Source organism: Primulina eburnea, chromosome 2 (assembly GCF_022965805.1).
Source record: "Primulina eburnea isolate SZY01 chromosome 2, ASM2296580v1, whole genome shotgun sequence".
NCBI classification, from domain to species: Eukaryota; Viridiplantae; Streptophyta; class Magnoliopsida; order Lamiales; family Gesneriaceae; genus Primulina; species Primulina eburnea.
In genome coordinates this window covers 44,410,690-44,425,106 of record NC_133102.1, presented here as the reverse complement: position 1 = coordinate 44,425,106, position 14,417 = coordinate 44,410,690, and the positions used below count along the sequence as shown (strand labels likewise).

The following is a 14,417-nucleotide window of genomic DNA, read 5'->3' as shown; positions in this document are numbered from 1 at the left end:
CGGAGGTCCTTTTTGGCGTCATGCCCCCACTTTTTTCTCGTTGTCATCGTTAATTAATTATATAACATATTTGGAATGACAAAATAATTTTAATGTAATTTATATAATTTTATAATCAATTTTGTATTATAAATCTAACATTCAACTCGACGCATAAAAAATATTATTTTTTATGACAAAAATATATGATATCGCCTCACGAGAAACTGACTTCGATTTAAATTGATTTATTACCAAGATTATCATTAACAGAAAATTATGTGAATGAGAAAATGACATGATTATCCCGAATATTTGATATTTATAAATTTAATCAATATTTGGTTAAATAAAAATTATTAGACATTGAAAAATAAAATATATGCTTCACATGTCTCATTTATTTATTTTTATTTTTTCATTAATCAAAAAAATTATTGAAAACCATTTTATCGAGAAAATCATCATTTTACACTTATTTATTGAATATTTTATATGATATAAAAACTTGTTGTAAATAAATAATATATTAAATGAATATAGATAGAAAGATAAATAATAGATAAAATAATACTAAATATAAATATTGTATTATTATTTAAGATGGATGAAAAAAAAATTATATTTATATTTGAGCCAAATAAAATATATTTTAATTTTAAACAATGTTCATTCCCATGAGACTTGGTGTTATTTGCGTGTAATCAAAACCCCCATTATTTAAATGTACATTGACTTTGCCAGTTTGAATTGTTCGAAATGTCTTAATTTATTTCTTTCGAGAAAAGTTTTAATTTATCATTATTATTTGTTGTTCGTTTGAGAATCCAAAACATATGGAATTTCTAGGAATTTTCGATGGGAGAAGATATTTAAATGTACATTAACTGATGTAATAGGCTGCAAATCACGTTAGTCAAATAATGCAATATGATGTAAATCACGTTAGTCAGGTAAGAAACACTTGACGAGTCATGTGTAACAAGATCGCGAGCTAAAGTGTTTTTTGGGATAATTGAATTATTGACCAAACATCTACCTACTCCACCAACTCATACATACATTTGAGGCTTTATATCCAAATTCTTATTTGTTTATCTTTTGTTTTTGTAAAAACAAAAATTTTTTCAGAAATTAAATTTGGTATATATCATAGAGAAAATTTGTTCTTCATTTAATAGAGTGTTTTTTTTTTCCTTTTTTTTGGACAACATGGTATTTATTGATAGGGCATAATAATTATTCAAAGAGTTGGTCTCATGTGAGACCGTCTCACGGATCCTAATATGTAAGACGAGTCAACCCTACCAATATTCACAATAAAAAGTAATACTCTTAGCATAAAAAGTATTATTTTTGCACGGATGACCCAAATTAGATATCTGTCTCACAAATACGATCCGTAAAGCCGTCTCACATAAGATTTTGTCTTATTCAAATAGAATAACAATCAAAAATGATGTTTTGATGTATGATTTAAAAAAAGCTGAGTTATTTATGATTATCACAAGTTATAAGTTTTGATGAATCGATCAAATACTTTATTATAGTAAATTCATTCAAATACAAAAGAGTCTCAATCTTTTCCAAATTTAATTGTAATATTGTTCTAGTTTATCTAAATATAAAAAAATATTATTACATATCATAAATTTAAGAATAGCTAAGATTATCATATTTAAATTAATTATTAAAATCATATAAAAACAAACTATAATTGTAAAAAAAAAATTATTATAATTTATACATTTGTGTGCACTAATTTTTTTAACAAAAAATGTTTTGATACATAAGATTACATCGTGTACCAATCGGACAAGGATTAATAGATATATTGTGTCCGTAACTTGTTATTTAGTTCCTTAACAAATGACGAATTAATTTGCAATCGACGATCCCGGCGTGCAATAATATCAAAGCATATTATAAGATAGTGACAAATTATTGAAGTTGGTGGGACATAGACAGCTCGAGTGGGTGTCCAAATTAATTATTTAATTTGTATCTTTCTAGTGTCCGAACGAATAAAATAATAATAAATATATTAAACAAATACTTTATTGTTATTTTTTTAATAACATGAACATTTAATTATAATTGAATCTCGAATTCGAGACATGTTATCTCAAATGTAAGATCTTAGTTTCAGCCTTTCAGATCAGTTATCCATCGGCAATCACCTTAAATTTATTTAATAAAAATATAATGGGTTAAATCTCGGATTTTGTGATCTGGTAAGTCCATTAACCAAGAATCCTCGAAAACCGGAGAAACCAATCAAAATGAATAATGCCTCGTAGGGTTGTGTCCATATATATATATATAGATATATATATATATATATAGATAATTCTTATGAAACTTAAAATTGAATATATAAAAATCTCGCGAGACATGTAATTTATTTTGATCGTTCTTGAAAAAATATTATTTTTATGTCAAAAATATTTATTTTTGACAAAAGTTTATGTGAGACGGTCTCACGGATCGTATTTTGTGAGACGAATATCTTATTTAGGTCATCCATGAAAAAATATTACTTTTTATGTTAAAAGTATTATTTTTTATTGTGAATATCGATAGGATTGACCCGTATCACAGATAAAGATTCTTTAGACAGTATCACAAGAGACATATTCAATATTTTTTTATTTTAAATACGGATATAGTTGAATCGTTTTATAAATAAAGATTCGTATATCACAAAAAACACTCTTACTTCTACAACACAAGTCTCTTATCTAATCCGACTCTATGAAAGATATTATTTTTATATCAAAGTAATATTTTTTACTCTAAATATAAAACGTGTTAACCGATTTCAGAAATAAAAATACGTGAAATCGCTTTACACAATATCTACAAAACAAATGTATACACACATATATATATATATATATATATTGTTTTCATTTGTAGTTGTCAGTATTAGGGTTCTCGTAGATCTTTTAAAGCTGAAACTCGCTCGATTTTTTCATTATTAAAATCCGTGATACCGTGTCATAGAAGATCTATCTGACATATATAGTATATAAATAAGATGAGAATATTTCACCCTACTTTGTGGAGTACTGTCTCCATGAGAAGATCAAAAGTTCAATTTTAACCACATAATACGGGGTCCACCAATTTCTTTAAAATCAACTGTCCAAATCCTTTGGGACACTGTCCCACAGATAGCATCGAACTTTCCATTAAGATGTATATACACTTGCTTAGTATAATTATTGTGTTTGGTTTGATTAGGATTGTAATAATTCATTCCTACTGTTTTTATTTGTAGTTGGCAGTGTTGGGGGGTTCCTTTTTGCTGTTTAAAGGTGAAACTTCCTGCACTTTTGCCTTCTCAAGTACCCCAAACACATTCCAAATGTGTGTGTTATTTTGATGTCAAACGTTACAGAAAACACATTTTATGTGTACATATACACATTACATTGTAGAATTTACTAATTCAAATGTTAGAAATTACATATCAAAATGAATTAATGGAATCCTCATTATTCTTTAGCACGAAAACGATTAAGAGAGTGCCGATATTCTTTCCCAATGGAAACTTTTCTAAATTTAAATCAAAGGAAAAAATATTTGATTAAGGCCAATGGAAACTGAGTTTTCTGGTTTATTTCTGAGCTGATGAGGAAAGTTATACTTATATGTCTATGATTATTTTACGAGAGATCGAATGTGTATTTTAAAATGATAAAAACTTATGTGAGACGGTCTAATGGATCGTATTTTGTAATATATATATCTTATTCAGGTCATCCATGAAAAATATTAATTTTTATGCTTTGAATATTACTTTTTATTATAAATATCGGTAGAGTTGACACATCTCACAGATAAAGATTCGTGAAACCGTCTCTCAAAAGACTTACTCTTTTAAAACTTGTTCAAGAAGAACAAAATGGTACTAATGAATAGCTTGCGGATAACAAATTAAAAGTTATGTATAACAAAATATACATAACTCAAAATATCGTACAACTCGAGCAAAATATAAGATAAAACAAAGATTTGAAAATAATAGATGTCTTGCCCTATACAACAAATGTCGACCCAAAGTCTCTTCAACAAAAATTTACAATTCATTTAAGTTGTGTTTGATTGGATCGGTTTTGGTTATAATTTATTGTTAATAATAGAATAATAGATGAAATATAAACTTTATATATTATTTATTTAGACATTAGTTACACAAAATAGAATATATTTCAAATATCTTAATTACTAGGTGAACTTGAGATGTATATAATATTTAACATGAAACAATATGTAAATATAGAAGAGATGATTTGAAATTTATGATCTTATTTTCTAAAATAACATAAACATTTTTGAAATAAATGAATTTGATTTGTGAATACAATTGAAAGTTTCAGTTACAACTGAAGCAGAGGTAGCTGGCCCACGGGCCATGGTCTTTAAGAATGGCATTTTATTGGTTAAATGGATTGGGCCTCCGAATACAGAACTTAATTCAAGGCCCAAATGTTACTCATAAGATTCGGCCCATATATATTTGCTCCGACTGGATCGGCTAAAACACGCCGCTGTGCTAGTTTGCTCAACTTTGTCTGCGTGAGACGTCAACATTCTGCTCCTAGAGCTTGGCGGCGGCGGCGGCATTGGCATATCGTAATCTGAGGTTAGATTTATGCATGAACAATTGAATTTTCACGTCTATCGTTATTGTGATGTGTTGGAGATGCCTTCTGGATTTTGGATTCTGAAGCTTACTGGCTACTGATCGGGAATTGAATTGTCATGGTGGGAAAATTGACGATTTTTGTTTGGAGTTTCTGTTTAATTAACTTGATTCAGGATTTTGGGGGTGGAGGCGTGTGTGTTTCACAAATTCGGTGATATTCTGATTAACCTGCCTCTTCATTTGTTCGCTTTCACTACGATATTAGCTTTGAATTTGTTGAACATGTGTGCTTCGTATGGTTTTCCAGTGTCCTTTGTTGTTTTTGCTCGATAAAAAAAACATGATTTTTGTGTTGTATTGAGTTCGTATGATTGACATCAATGGGTGAATGTAGAAAGTCGGTTATTGACTTATTTCTGGCTCATTGGTATTGAGTTACTGATGTGCTTGCTTCATGGGACAGTTCTCTTCTGTTAGCACTCGAGGGGACACCACGCTCGTCACTTCTTGGGAATTTTTTTACTCGTTCAACCACTATATTTTTTTTAGCAACTCCGGAATTATACATGGTGATTGGTGATCCTGATCTGAAAAGTGTAATCATTGGTATTGAGAGCAGGTCTTGAATCTTTGCGGGAGTGATATTCACAAGTTGAACGAGATCTAAATGACTCTTCTTTCCATTTTCTTGGGAAAGGGGCTTCAATTGTTTTATCTTAAGTGTTGTTCTTGGGACCAATGTAGAAACCTTAGATCATGACTCTATTGATTTTGATGTCAGGACGTGCTATTCTTTTTTATTTTATTTTTGTTTTCAGGGATATCATTAATCTATTCAATACTTTTTATGTTATTTTTTTGTGGATGATGAGAAGTTAACAAAATTATTGATGTTGCTTTTTCTCTTTTGTGTGCTTATCCTGAAGCTGTGTTGCACAAACCTGTGGTGTTTCACAAACAGCTAGTATGGCTTCTAGACGAAATGTCAACTATAGTCGTCTTGCTGTGGATGAAGATGATTATTATGGTGATGGAAACAAAAGTCAACATGATCCTAGATTCAACTACACTCCAAAAACCTTCGATAAAATTCCTTGGAAGTCCATCATCCTTGCAGTTTTCCTGCTCCTCCTCGGATGTCTGCTTCTTTTGCTCTCAGTCTTCATCTTCACCGGTCACATGGAAGGGGAATCATCTCAAGGATATGGCCTCTTAGGACTCGGATTTCTTGCCTTCCTTCCGGGTATGTTAAGATCCTCTTTTTCATCGTTTAATACCTTTGTTTTGTCTAAAGGTTGGTTAGATTATCCTGTAATATAGATATAGTCTTCCTTACACTACAAAAAAAGTACGGGATTACCGTCGCTAAAACCGTCGCTAATCCCGTTTGGCGACGGTTGTAACGACGGTCAGTCAACCCGTGACCTGCTGCTCCGTCGCCAAAAAAAGTCGCGGTTTAAAACTCCCGTCAGTTATATAGCGACGGTTTTTATGAAGAACACCGTCTCTATATTGGCGACGGTTTTGAAAACCGTCGCAAATATAGCGACGGTGTTTATATAAACACCGTCGCTACTTTAAGCGACGGTTTTTTAAAAAACCGTCGCTATATTAAGCGACGGACATAAAAACTCCGTCGCCAATATAGAGACGGTGTTCTTCATAAAAACCGTCGCTAAATGGTACGGTGGTTTTTTAAAAATACCGCCGCTTAATAGCGACGGTATTTATCGTAGAAATCTTTATAACACGATGTTTATCCGTAAAAATTAGAAAAAACCTATACGCAAAACGTAAAATCATGTAGTAAAATTTCTGTGTAAAAAAAAAATTGAAACCTGATTTGTGCGAAGATTTGCAGCTCCCACGTAGTGTTCGAAGATCGGATCGATCAGCAAATCTACAAGATAAATACCAAAAAATGTTAGTACGAAATAAAAAAAACGAAACTTCGAAAAAATGGATAAGAGTTTAACATCTAACCTGATATAGACGAAATTGTTTAAGAAAATGATCGGGAAGGGCAGTATAAAAAGAAACATAGCGACGGTTTTAACAAAAGATCGGCGACGGTTCTATAAAAACCGTCGCTCTACGATCGGCGACGGGCTATCTTAAAACCGTCGCTATTATAACGACGGGTATAAACAAACCGTCGTTATATTAGCGACGGTGTATTAAAAACCGTTGCTTATCTATATAGGCGACCGTTTTATAAAAAACCGTCCCTATTTTTTAGCGACCGTGACACCTAACCCGTCGTTATACTATTGCGACTGTTTTATAAACCAGTCGCCATTTTTTAAATGGCGACGGGTATTTTACCCGTCGCATAAAATAACGACGGGTTTTTTAAACAGTCGTTATATTAGCGACGGTTTATCAAAAACGGCCGCTAAATAGCGACGGTGTAAATTTAACCGTCGCTATTTTAGCGACAGTTTTGAACTAAACCGTCGTTTAATTAAAATAGCAACGGTTTATTAAAAACCGTCGTTATATAGCGACGGTTTAGTTAAAGCCGTCGCTAAAATGGCGACGGTTTTCGGAAAACCGTCGCCATTTGGTCCGTTTTTTTGTAGTGTTACGTGAGTGCATGATCATCACTCTATCGAAAACCGTCGCCATTTGGTCCGTTTTTTTGTAGTGTTACGTGAGTGCATGATCATCACTCTATCGATGTTTGAACTCCCTTTTGATGAACATTACTTCCACGGGGTATCATGTACTCCTTTCCACGTTTTGATTAATGTATTATTCATCTTTACCACATCGGTTTATTTCGCAACTGCCAGCTTATATTTTACCTCTTACTTCACTATTGCAGGATTCTACGAGACTCGAATAGCATACTATTCATGGAGAGGTGCTCAAGGCTATCGCTTTTCATCAATTCCTGATTATTGAGCCTTCTGTCTCTTCATCCCCGTTTCGGCATCGTGTTTATCTTCCTTTTTGTGTCATGTGTGGCTTTTAGACATTCTTGTATAAAAAAAACCATGCAACATATTAAATTTTTCGACGAATGTAGGATTTTTTTTTAAAAAGTCTGTCTCGATGATGTATGTTGTAATGTGCATTTGTAGTTTTGTAGATTCAATTTTATCACCATTAGGATCTAGTTGGTTGAGATGTTTATTCACTTATAAAATTCGTAATTTTGCAATTCTACCATAATTTTAAAAGACTTTTGCAAATTTTTTTAAAACAATTCTAATTCCATCAAATTCATTTACAACCATCTCCATGAATTTCTGTTTGCTGGCCAAGAAGTATATGATGTATATCTGATTCCGGCGTTGCGTTGGTATGACAATAACAAAATAATTTTCCAATTAGAAAAAAAAACATATTTCAAATTACTATATTATTCATATTCCACAAAATAAATTATACATATATTTGATATATAGCGAACCTATTCCGGCAAAAGGTGAAAAGTTCACATATTACTTATACCAATTATAAATTTTTTAATATAATTGCATCATTATATTTTTACAAAAAATGACATATAGTTCAAACAATAAATACAAATTATAACAAAATATTTACAAATATTTTCAATATAATTAATAGTATTTTTTTATAAAAAAATATTAACATGACTTCAAAAATAATTTTAAGGTACACGAGTATCAGATATATGCAAATAATGAGTGGAATTCATTGTTAAAAAATTTAAAGGAAAAAATGGTTCCTATCAATAAAATAAAGTAATTGGCTTACTCAACCAAAAATAAACTATTATAAGATTTTTTTAAAAAGTCAGAAATAATATTTACAATGACATATATATTTTACTCAACCAAAAATATAATATAATAAGATTTTTTTTAAAAAAAGTCAGAAATAATATTTACAAATGTTATTTATATATATAGACATTGCGTGCTAAAAATATTAATTGTATTTAAATAAAGTATTCGTGAAAATAAAATAAAATAAATGATAAATTACTTCCACAACTCCGAGGTTGAGGAAAAAATATTTTAAAGAAAATAATAAGAACTACGGCGCCTAGCTTTCTCTCAACATCAGCAAAGAAATTCCCCTTTCTTTCCCCGCATTGGAGGAATCCATCAACCACGAACTGAATCGGATTTTCTCGAAATCTGTGAGTTCAAATTTTCTTTTTTTACCTTTTATATTTGAAATTCCCCTTAGCTATGCAGTGGGTTTCTGTTAGTTAGTCCGTACTTCAACTGGGCCCCTTTGCTTTGTTTCAGTGTGTGTTCCTTGCTGATATTTTGTGAATCTTTTTTCGGGCAGGCTTTGAATTTATTCAATTTCTTTTACTTTAATTGTTGGTGGGTCAGAAGTTTAAATTTTGATGTTTGTCGTTTTCCAATTAATTTTTTAGATCTGGGACGGGAAATTTTCAAGCTAAAGTAGGTGTACATTTGTTTTTTGAGGGGAATTGTAGTTTAATTGTCAAGATTCGAGCCTTTAAGGGTGAAATGATAAAGTATTTGATGTAGATTTGAATAAAATTGGGATATTCCGATGAACTCCGTTTTGTGATGTTTACTTGGTGAATTTGGCATCGATAGCTTGGTTTCGCTATAAAACAGCTGCGTTTTACATGTTACAGAGTGTGTTCCTTGCTTGTATTTGCGAATCCTTTTTTGGGCAGGCTCGGAATTTATCGAAATTGTGTTTACCATGCTTGTTGATGGTTATGAACTTTAAATTTTGTTGTTCTGTAGTTTTTCCCTTGAATTTTTTAGATCTGGGATGGGAAATAGTTGCAAGTTAAAGTATGAGGGGAATTGTAGTTTAATTATCAAGATTCAGGCCTCTGGGGTAGAAGTAAAGTATTTTTTTAATAGACTTGGGATATTCTGATGCTCTAGTTTTTTTTTTTTTGGTGATGTTTACTTAGTGAATTTGGCATCAGTAGCTTGATTTCGTTTTAAATTAGTATGCTTAATGTGTTTTTCTTTAAAAACTATTTTGTGTTTTAAGTTGTTTAGATGATGTCTTAAATTTGATCATTTAGGATAAAAGTTTGAATCTTGATGCATGTTGGAGGATTTGTAGGACATTTTTTTTCAAAATTTAACCTCGGTGGCATATACTGGCTTGTGAATCGGATTTAAGTTTTTAGCTAATAAATTACTATTTAAGGTTTTTATTTTACTCGTTAAAACATGTTTTTTCTTCCCAAGGCACATATGGATCATGTAGTGTGTTTCACAATTTCGCTAAACACATTTTCAATTGAAGGGTAAAATAGACAGGCGACAGCCAAATAACATGTTTGTGCTGGTTTATATCTCACATTTTTCACATGTTCAGGAATATGGATGGATCAATCCAAGAAGGTAGTAGCGTAGATTCTTTCTTGCAGAACTACAAACTTGGGAAAACTCTTGGGATCGGCTCATTTGGTAAAGTTAAAATTGCTGAACATACTTTGACAAGGCACCGAGTTGCTGTCAAGATCCTCAACCGTAAGAAAATAAAGAGCATGGATATGGAAGAAAAAGGTTGGTCTAATCGTTTAAGCAGAGTATATACGCTTTACCTTCTGGTAATGGCATGACAAAGTCTAGGGCAACTTGCATCTCGTAGAAGTTAGCTTGGTCATTTATAATTCAATGGTTTCAAGATAAATCAGTTTTCTTGGCTATAATATTCTGCAGATCTGAACCGAAATACCGATTCTTCATTTTGCAGAAACAGATTATATTGTGGAGAACTTTTTTAACAAGCTGCAGTTATATACTTATATTCTTCTTGTTTTGAAATGCTATAACGTCTAAGAATTCCAATTTTTGTTGTACCAAGCTCAGTTGCTGACCTTATCAACTTCTTAATGTCGATTTGTCTTTCCATAGTTAGAAGAGAGATCAAAATTTTAAGATTGTTCATGCATCCCCACATTATACGTCTATATGAGGTTGTGGAAACACATTCGGACATATATGTTGTGATGGAGTATGTCAAGTCTGGGGAGTTGTTTGATTATATTGTGGAGAAAGGCAGGCTAAATGAGGAGGAAGCTCGCACCTTCTTTCAGCAGGTAGGATGCCTCTTCTGTGTAGAAATTCTTAATATCTTTTGCTTAATGTGTGAATCAATGCTTTTATATGGTGTTTAGAAACTTTGACAATATACTAATGATTGCAGATAATATCTGGAGTTGAGTACTGCCACAGAAATATGGTTGTTCATAGAGATCTTAAGCCAGAGAACTTACTTTTGGATTCTAAACGCAATGTCAAGATAGCTGATTTTGGTTTGAGTAATATTATGCGTGATGGCCATTTTCTGAAAACAAGCTGTGGAAGCCCCAACTATGCTGCTCCTGAGGTACTAAATAAAATGTATTGGTGGCTATCATGAATTAAAAATTTCCTTTTGATCACTAAAAAATGCATATTGAGGTCATTTTTAGAGGAGGATGGAAAGTGGGTGGTTATGATATTTGTTCACAGGTTATATCTGGGAAGTTATATGCGGGGCCAGAGGTGGATGTTTGGAGTTGTGGTGTCATCCTATATGCACTTCTCTGTGGCACCCTTCCTTTTGATGATGAAAACATTCCTAACCTTTTCAAGAAAATAAAGGTTTGTTCACACAACTCTTTATGTCAACTTTGTTCAAGATTATTGTGTTTATATTGGACCCTTGTCGAAATTCTTGTTCGATTCCTGCAAGACGAGGTGATAAAGTTGACCAAGATATTGTTTATCACAATTATTTTGACTATTTCTTTATCTAAAACAGTTCAAGCCTTCACAGGTGTGAATATGCTAGTTTGAGCTGATTTCTAGAGTGCACAAAACAGGTTGCCATCACCCCAACCTTAAAAAATGCTCTGGGTCCGAATTTCCAATTCACTATTATAGGATTCACAGTTTGATACCAATTAGCATAAAATGTAAAATGTGGTTTCTTTACTTCAGTAGTAAACTTCACAATTTTTCTCAATCAGTGAAATGATTTATAAGAATTAGACCTCAACTCCAACTGTCAACTCATCAGTCTCCTTGATGGTTTGATTTCTAATAGTGCAAAGACTATCTCTAGCTGTCTAATATCTATAATTGTGAAGTGATGTGTAATTATTAATATTATGTTCTAAAGTAACTCTCACATTCTTCGAATTGTTTGTAGGGTGGAATATATACCCTTCCCAGCCATTTATCTGCTGGTGCAAGAGATTTGATTCCAAGAATGCTTATAGTCGACCCTATGAAGCGGATGACTATACCTGATATTCGTGCACACCCCTGGTTCCAAGCTCACCTGCCACGTTATTTGGCTGTGCCACCACCAGATACGGCACAGCAAGCTAAAAAGGTTAATGGAATTTGCAGTGCTTATATTTTTCTTTTGCTCGTTGAAGTTTCGGCATCATCTAATTTATAGTCTTGTCATTCAAAGAACTGGCTTAACATAAAGAGATGTAACTTGTATTTCCGGTATCCATTCGACTTCTGCATCTTGCATGTGTGTCTCGTTGTTCTCTGGTGCAAGGGGTTCACTGACCCTTGTTTAGTAGTTTGTTTTCCTTGTTACTTTGATGAATCCATGGGATTGTTTGTATGTCTGGTGCCATGCATTGAAATTCTAGCTGGAAAAACCTCTTTTTAATAACTCAAGGATTTTTATCACTTGCAGATTGACGAAGAGATTCTTCAGGAAGTAACCAAGATGGGATTTGACCGGAATGCCCTCGTTGATTCGCTTCGAAACAGGGTTCAAAATGAGGTGAATTTCAGGACACTATCACCTCACCTATTGAGGTTGAAATTTTCTGATGTCTTGCCATATTTTAGGGTACTGTAACATACTATCTGCTGTTAGACAACCGGTGTCGAGCTTTCAGTGGCTACCTTGGAGCTGAGTTCCAAGAAACCCTGGTATGCTTTTCAATTTTATGCCAATGTTATGAAGTTTGACCTGTTTCTGATCTATGTTTTTCATTTTTCTTTTTCTGAAATCCATAATCTTGGTGGATGATATTTTATAACATTCTCGGATTTCAGTTTACCTGAATATTTTTGTATGATCACACCTGATTTCTATAGGAATTTGGGAATAATCGGATGAATCCTAGTGACACCATACCGTCTCCTCTCGGGCAACGGCTATCAGGAATCGACTATCAGCAATTAGGAGGAAGGCAGTTTCCTGCCGATAAAAGATGGGCGCTTGGACTCCAGGTTAGTTGGCATCTCTATAATTCATCCCTGTCTTTGGGGGATATTCACGAAGCTTTCTTGCCTGAAAGAAAACGGGTTAATAGCATAAGAGCAGGTGATTGTCTTAGTTCATTCTCACTCTTTTTCTTTTTTGTCGGGAGAAGAATCTTTGGTTGTGACATTCCCCCATATACTGTGCATTTGATTGTATTTTTATATTTCATGATATTTGTTGAGCTTTGGATTTTTCCTACAGTCTCGAGCCCATCCTCGTGAGATTATGACTGAAGTTCTCAAAGCTCTGCAAGAATTGAATGTTTACTGGAAAAAGATTGGACCTTACAACATGAAGTGTAGGTGGATTCCAAGCAGTCCTGGTCGCCACGAAGGAATGATTAACGATTCCATGCACGACAATAATTATTTTGGTGACGATTCAGCTATTATAGAGAATGATGGTGCTGTTAGGTCGGCGGCCAATGTCGTCAAGTTTGAAGTTCAGGTGATGATTTTTCACTTTTTTTACACGATTTATTTATGTTGGAATCATAATGCTGAAGTAGCCTTAAAAGAAACCTACCGTTCACCAATGTATAAAATCTTTAGATTTGATTTGTTTGCATGCATATATAAACAAGTAGAACTTGTTAAACCATTACATAAAACTGGCGCCTTTTCATGTCGACTGTATGTCAAAGATCGGCGTTCAACTTCTCAAATATTCTTTTACAGCTTTACAAAACTCGGGAAGACAAGTACTTGCTGGATCTGCAGAGAGTTCATGGGCCGCAGTTTCTGTTTCTTGATCTCTGTGCCGCGTTCCTTGCTCAGCTTCGCGTCCTTTAAAGTTAGATCGCCAGCTCCATCAAACTCTATCGTGGAGGGTGTAGTTGATGCTGTATATAGTTATTACCACCACCTAAGTCCTGAAGTCGTCGCCTAAAAGATGAACGTCGTCCACCGCCTGTAATTTTTTATCCACTCTCTAGGAGTTGGCTTCTGCAACGACACATTCTCGATTCTTAATCTCAACTCTTCTTCTCTTATTTCATTTATCCATTGTAAAGACCAAAGAGATGCAGGAATTTCCACCCTTTTCTTTTGGAACACATAATTTAATCTAAGCTCATCTTCATACGCAAGTATATGCGGCTGACATCAGTGCTGTGCCGAAGGGTTTGGTGGAACTCATCTGTTCATTAACACAAAATTCAGTGTAAACTATTCCAGATGTAAGAAATATCTTGTGGATAATCTGCCATTGAATTTGATTTTCCTCCATAATTTTTCATTCTCCTTCTCAACTTAACACCTGGGATTAGAGGTGCAAGATGAGTTGAGTTACTCGCGAGTTGTTTACTCAAGCTCGATTAATAGTAGCTTATTGGTTTTGCTATCTAATTTGTTCTCAAGTTTGAATCCGATCAACTAAAAGTCAATTTCTTTGGATGTACTCAACTTGAAAATTCATCATAAACTTGAAAAAACTGTTACAAAATTAGTTTTTGGCATTATTGTTGGGTTTAGAAACTTTAAACAAAGATATTTTGATGATAACAAAATTTGTTATTGTGTTTTTAAATATATATATACTCAAAGTGTGAATTTTTTAACTCAAGATGAAAGTT

General features: G+C 33.0%; 2 protein-coding genes across 4 annotated transcripts; both read left to right on the top strand.

The window, feature by feature from the left end:
- Positions 1 to 4,528: 4,528 nt before the first annotated feature.
- On the top strand, positions 4,529 to 7,754 carry LOC140823532 (uncharacterized). The gene is made up of 3 exons (XM_073184923.1): positions 4,529 to 4,630; positions 5,560 to 5,876; positions 7,461 to 7,754. Exons 2-3 carry the CDS (start codon positions 5,600 to 5,602, stop codon positions 7,538 to 7,540), a joined length of 357 nt encoding a protein of 118 aa, XP_073041024.1. The 5' UTR covers positions 4,529 to 4,630; positions 5,560 to 5,599; the 3' UTR covers positions 7,541 to 7,754.
- Positions 7,755 to 8,594: 840 nt separating this feature from the next.
- LOC140823531 (SNF1-related protein kinase catalytic subunit alpha KIN10-like) lies at positions 8,595 to 14,058 on the top strand. Of its 3 annotated transcripts, none has more exons than XM_073184919.1 (11): positions 8,595 to 8,750; positions 9,935 to 10,125; positions 10,477 to 10,661; positions 10,769 to 10,951; positions 11,077 to 11,208; positions 11,759 to 11,944; positions 12,266 to 12,355; positions 12,424 to 12,507; positions 12,676 to 12,810; positions 13,046 to 13,291; positions 13,522 to 14,058. In XM_073184919.1, exons 2-11 carry the CDS (start codon positions 9,939 to 9,941, stop codon positions 13,633 to 13,635), a joined length of 1,542 nt encoding a protein of 513 aa, XP_073041020.1. In that variant the 5' UTR covers positions 8,595 to 8,750; positions 9,935 to 9,938; the 3' UTR covers positions 13,636 to 14,058. The 3 variants fall into 3 exon arrangements, with proteins under 3 accessions (XP_073041020.1, XP_073041021.1, XP_073041022.1); XM_073184920.1 differs by lacking the exon at positions 8,595 to 8,750 and adding an exon at positions 9,036 to 9,228; XM_073184921.1 differs by lacking the exon at positions 8,595 to 8,750 and having other exon boundaries at positions 10,000 to 10,125; positions 10,316 to 10,661.
- The last annotated feature ends 359 nt before the right edge of the window (positions 14,059 to 14,417 follow it).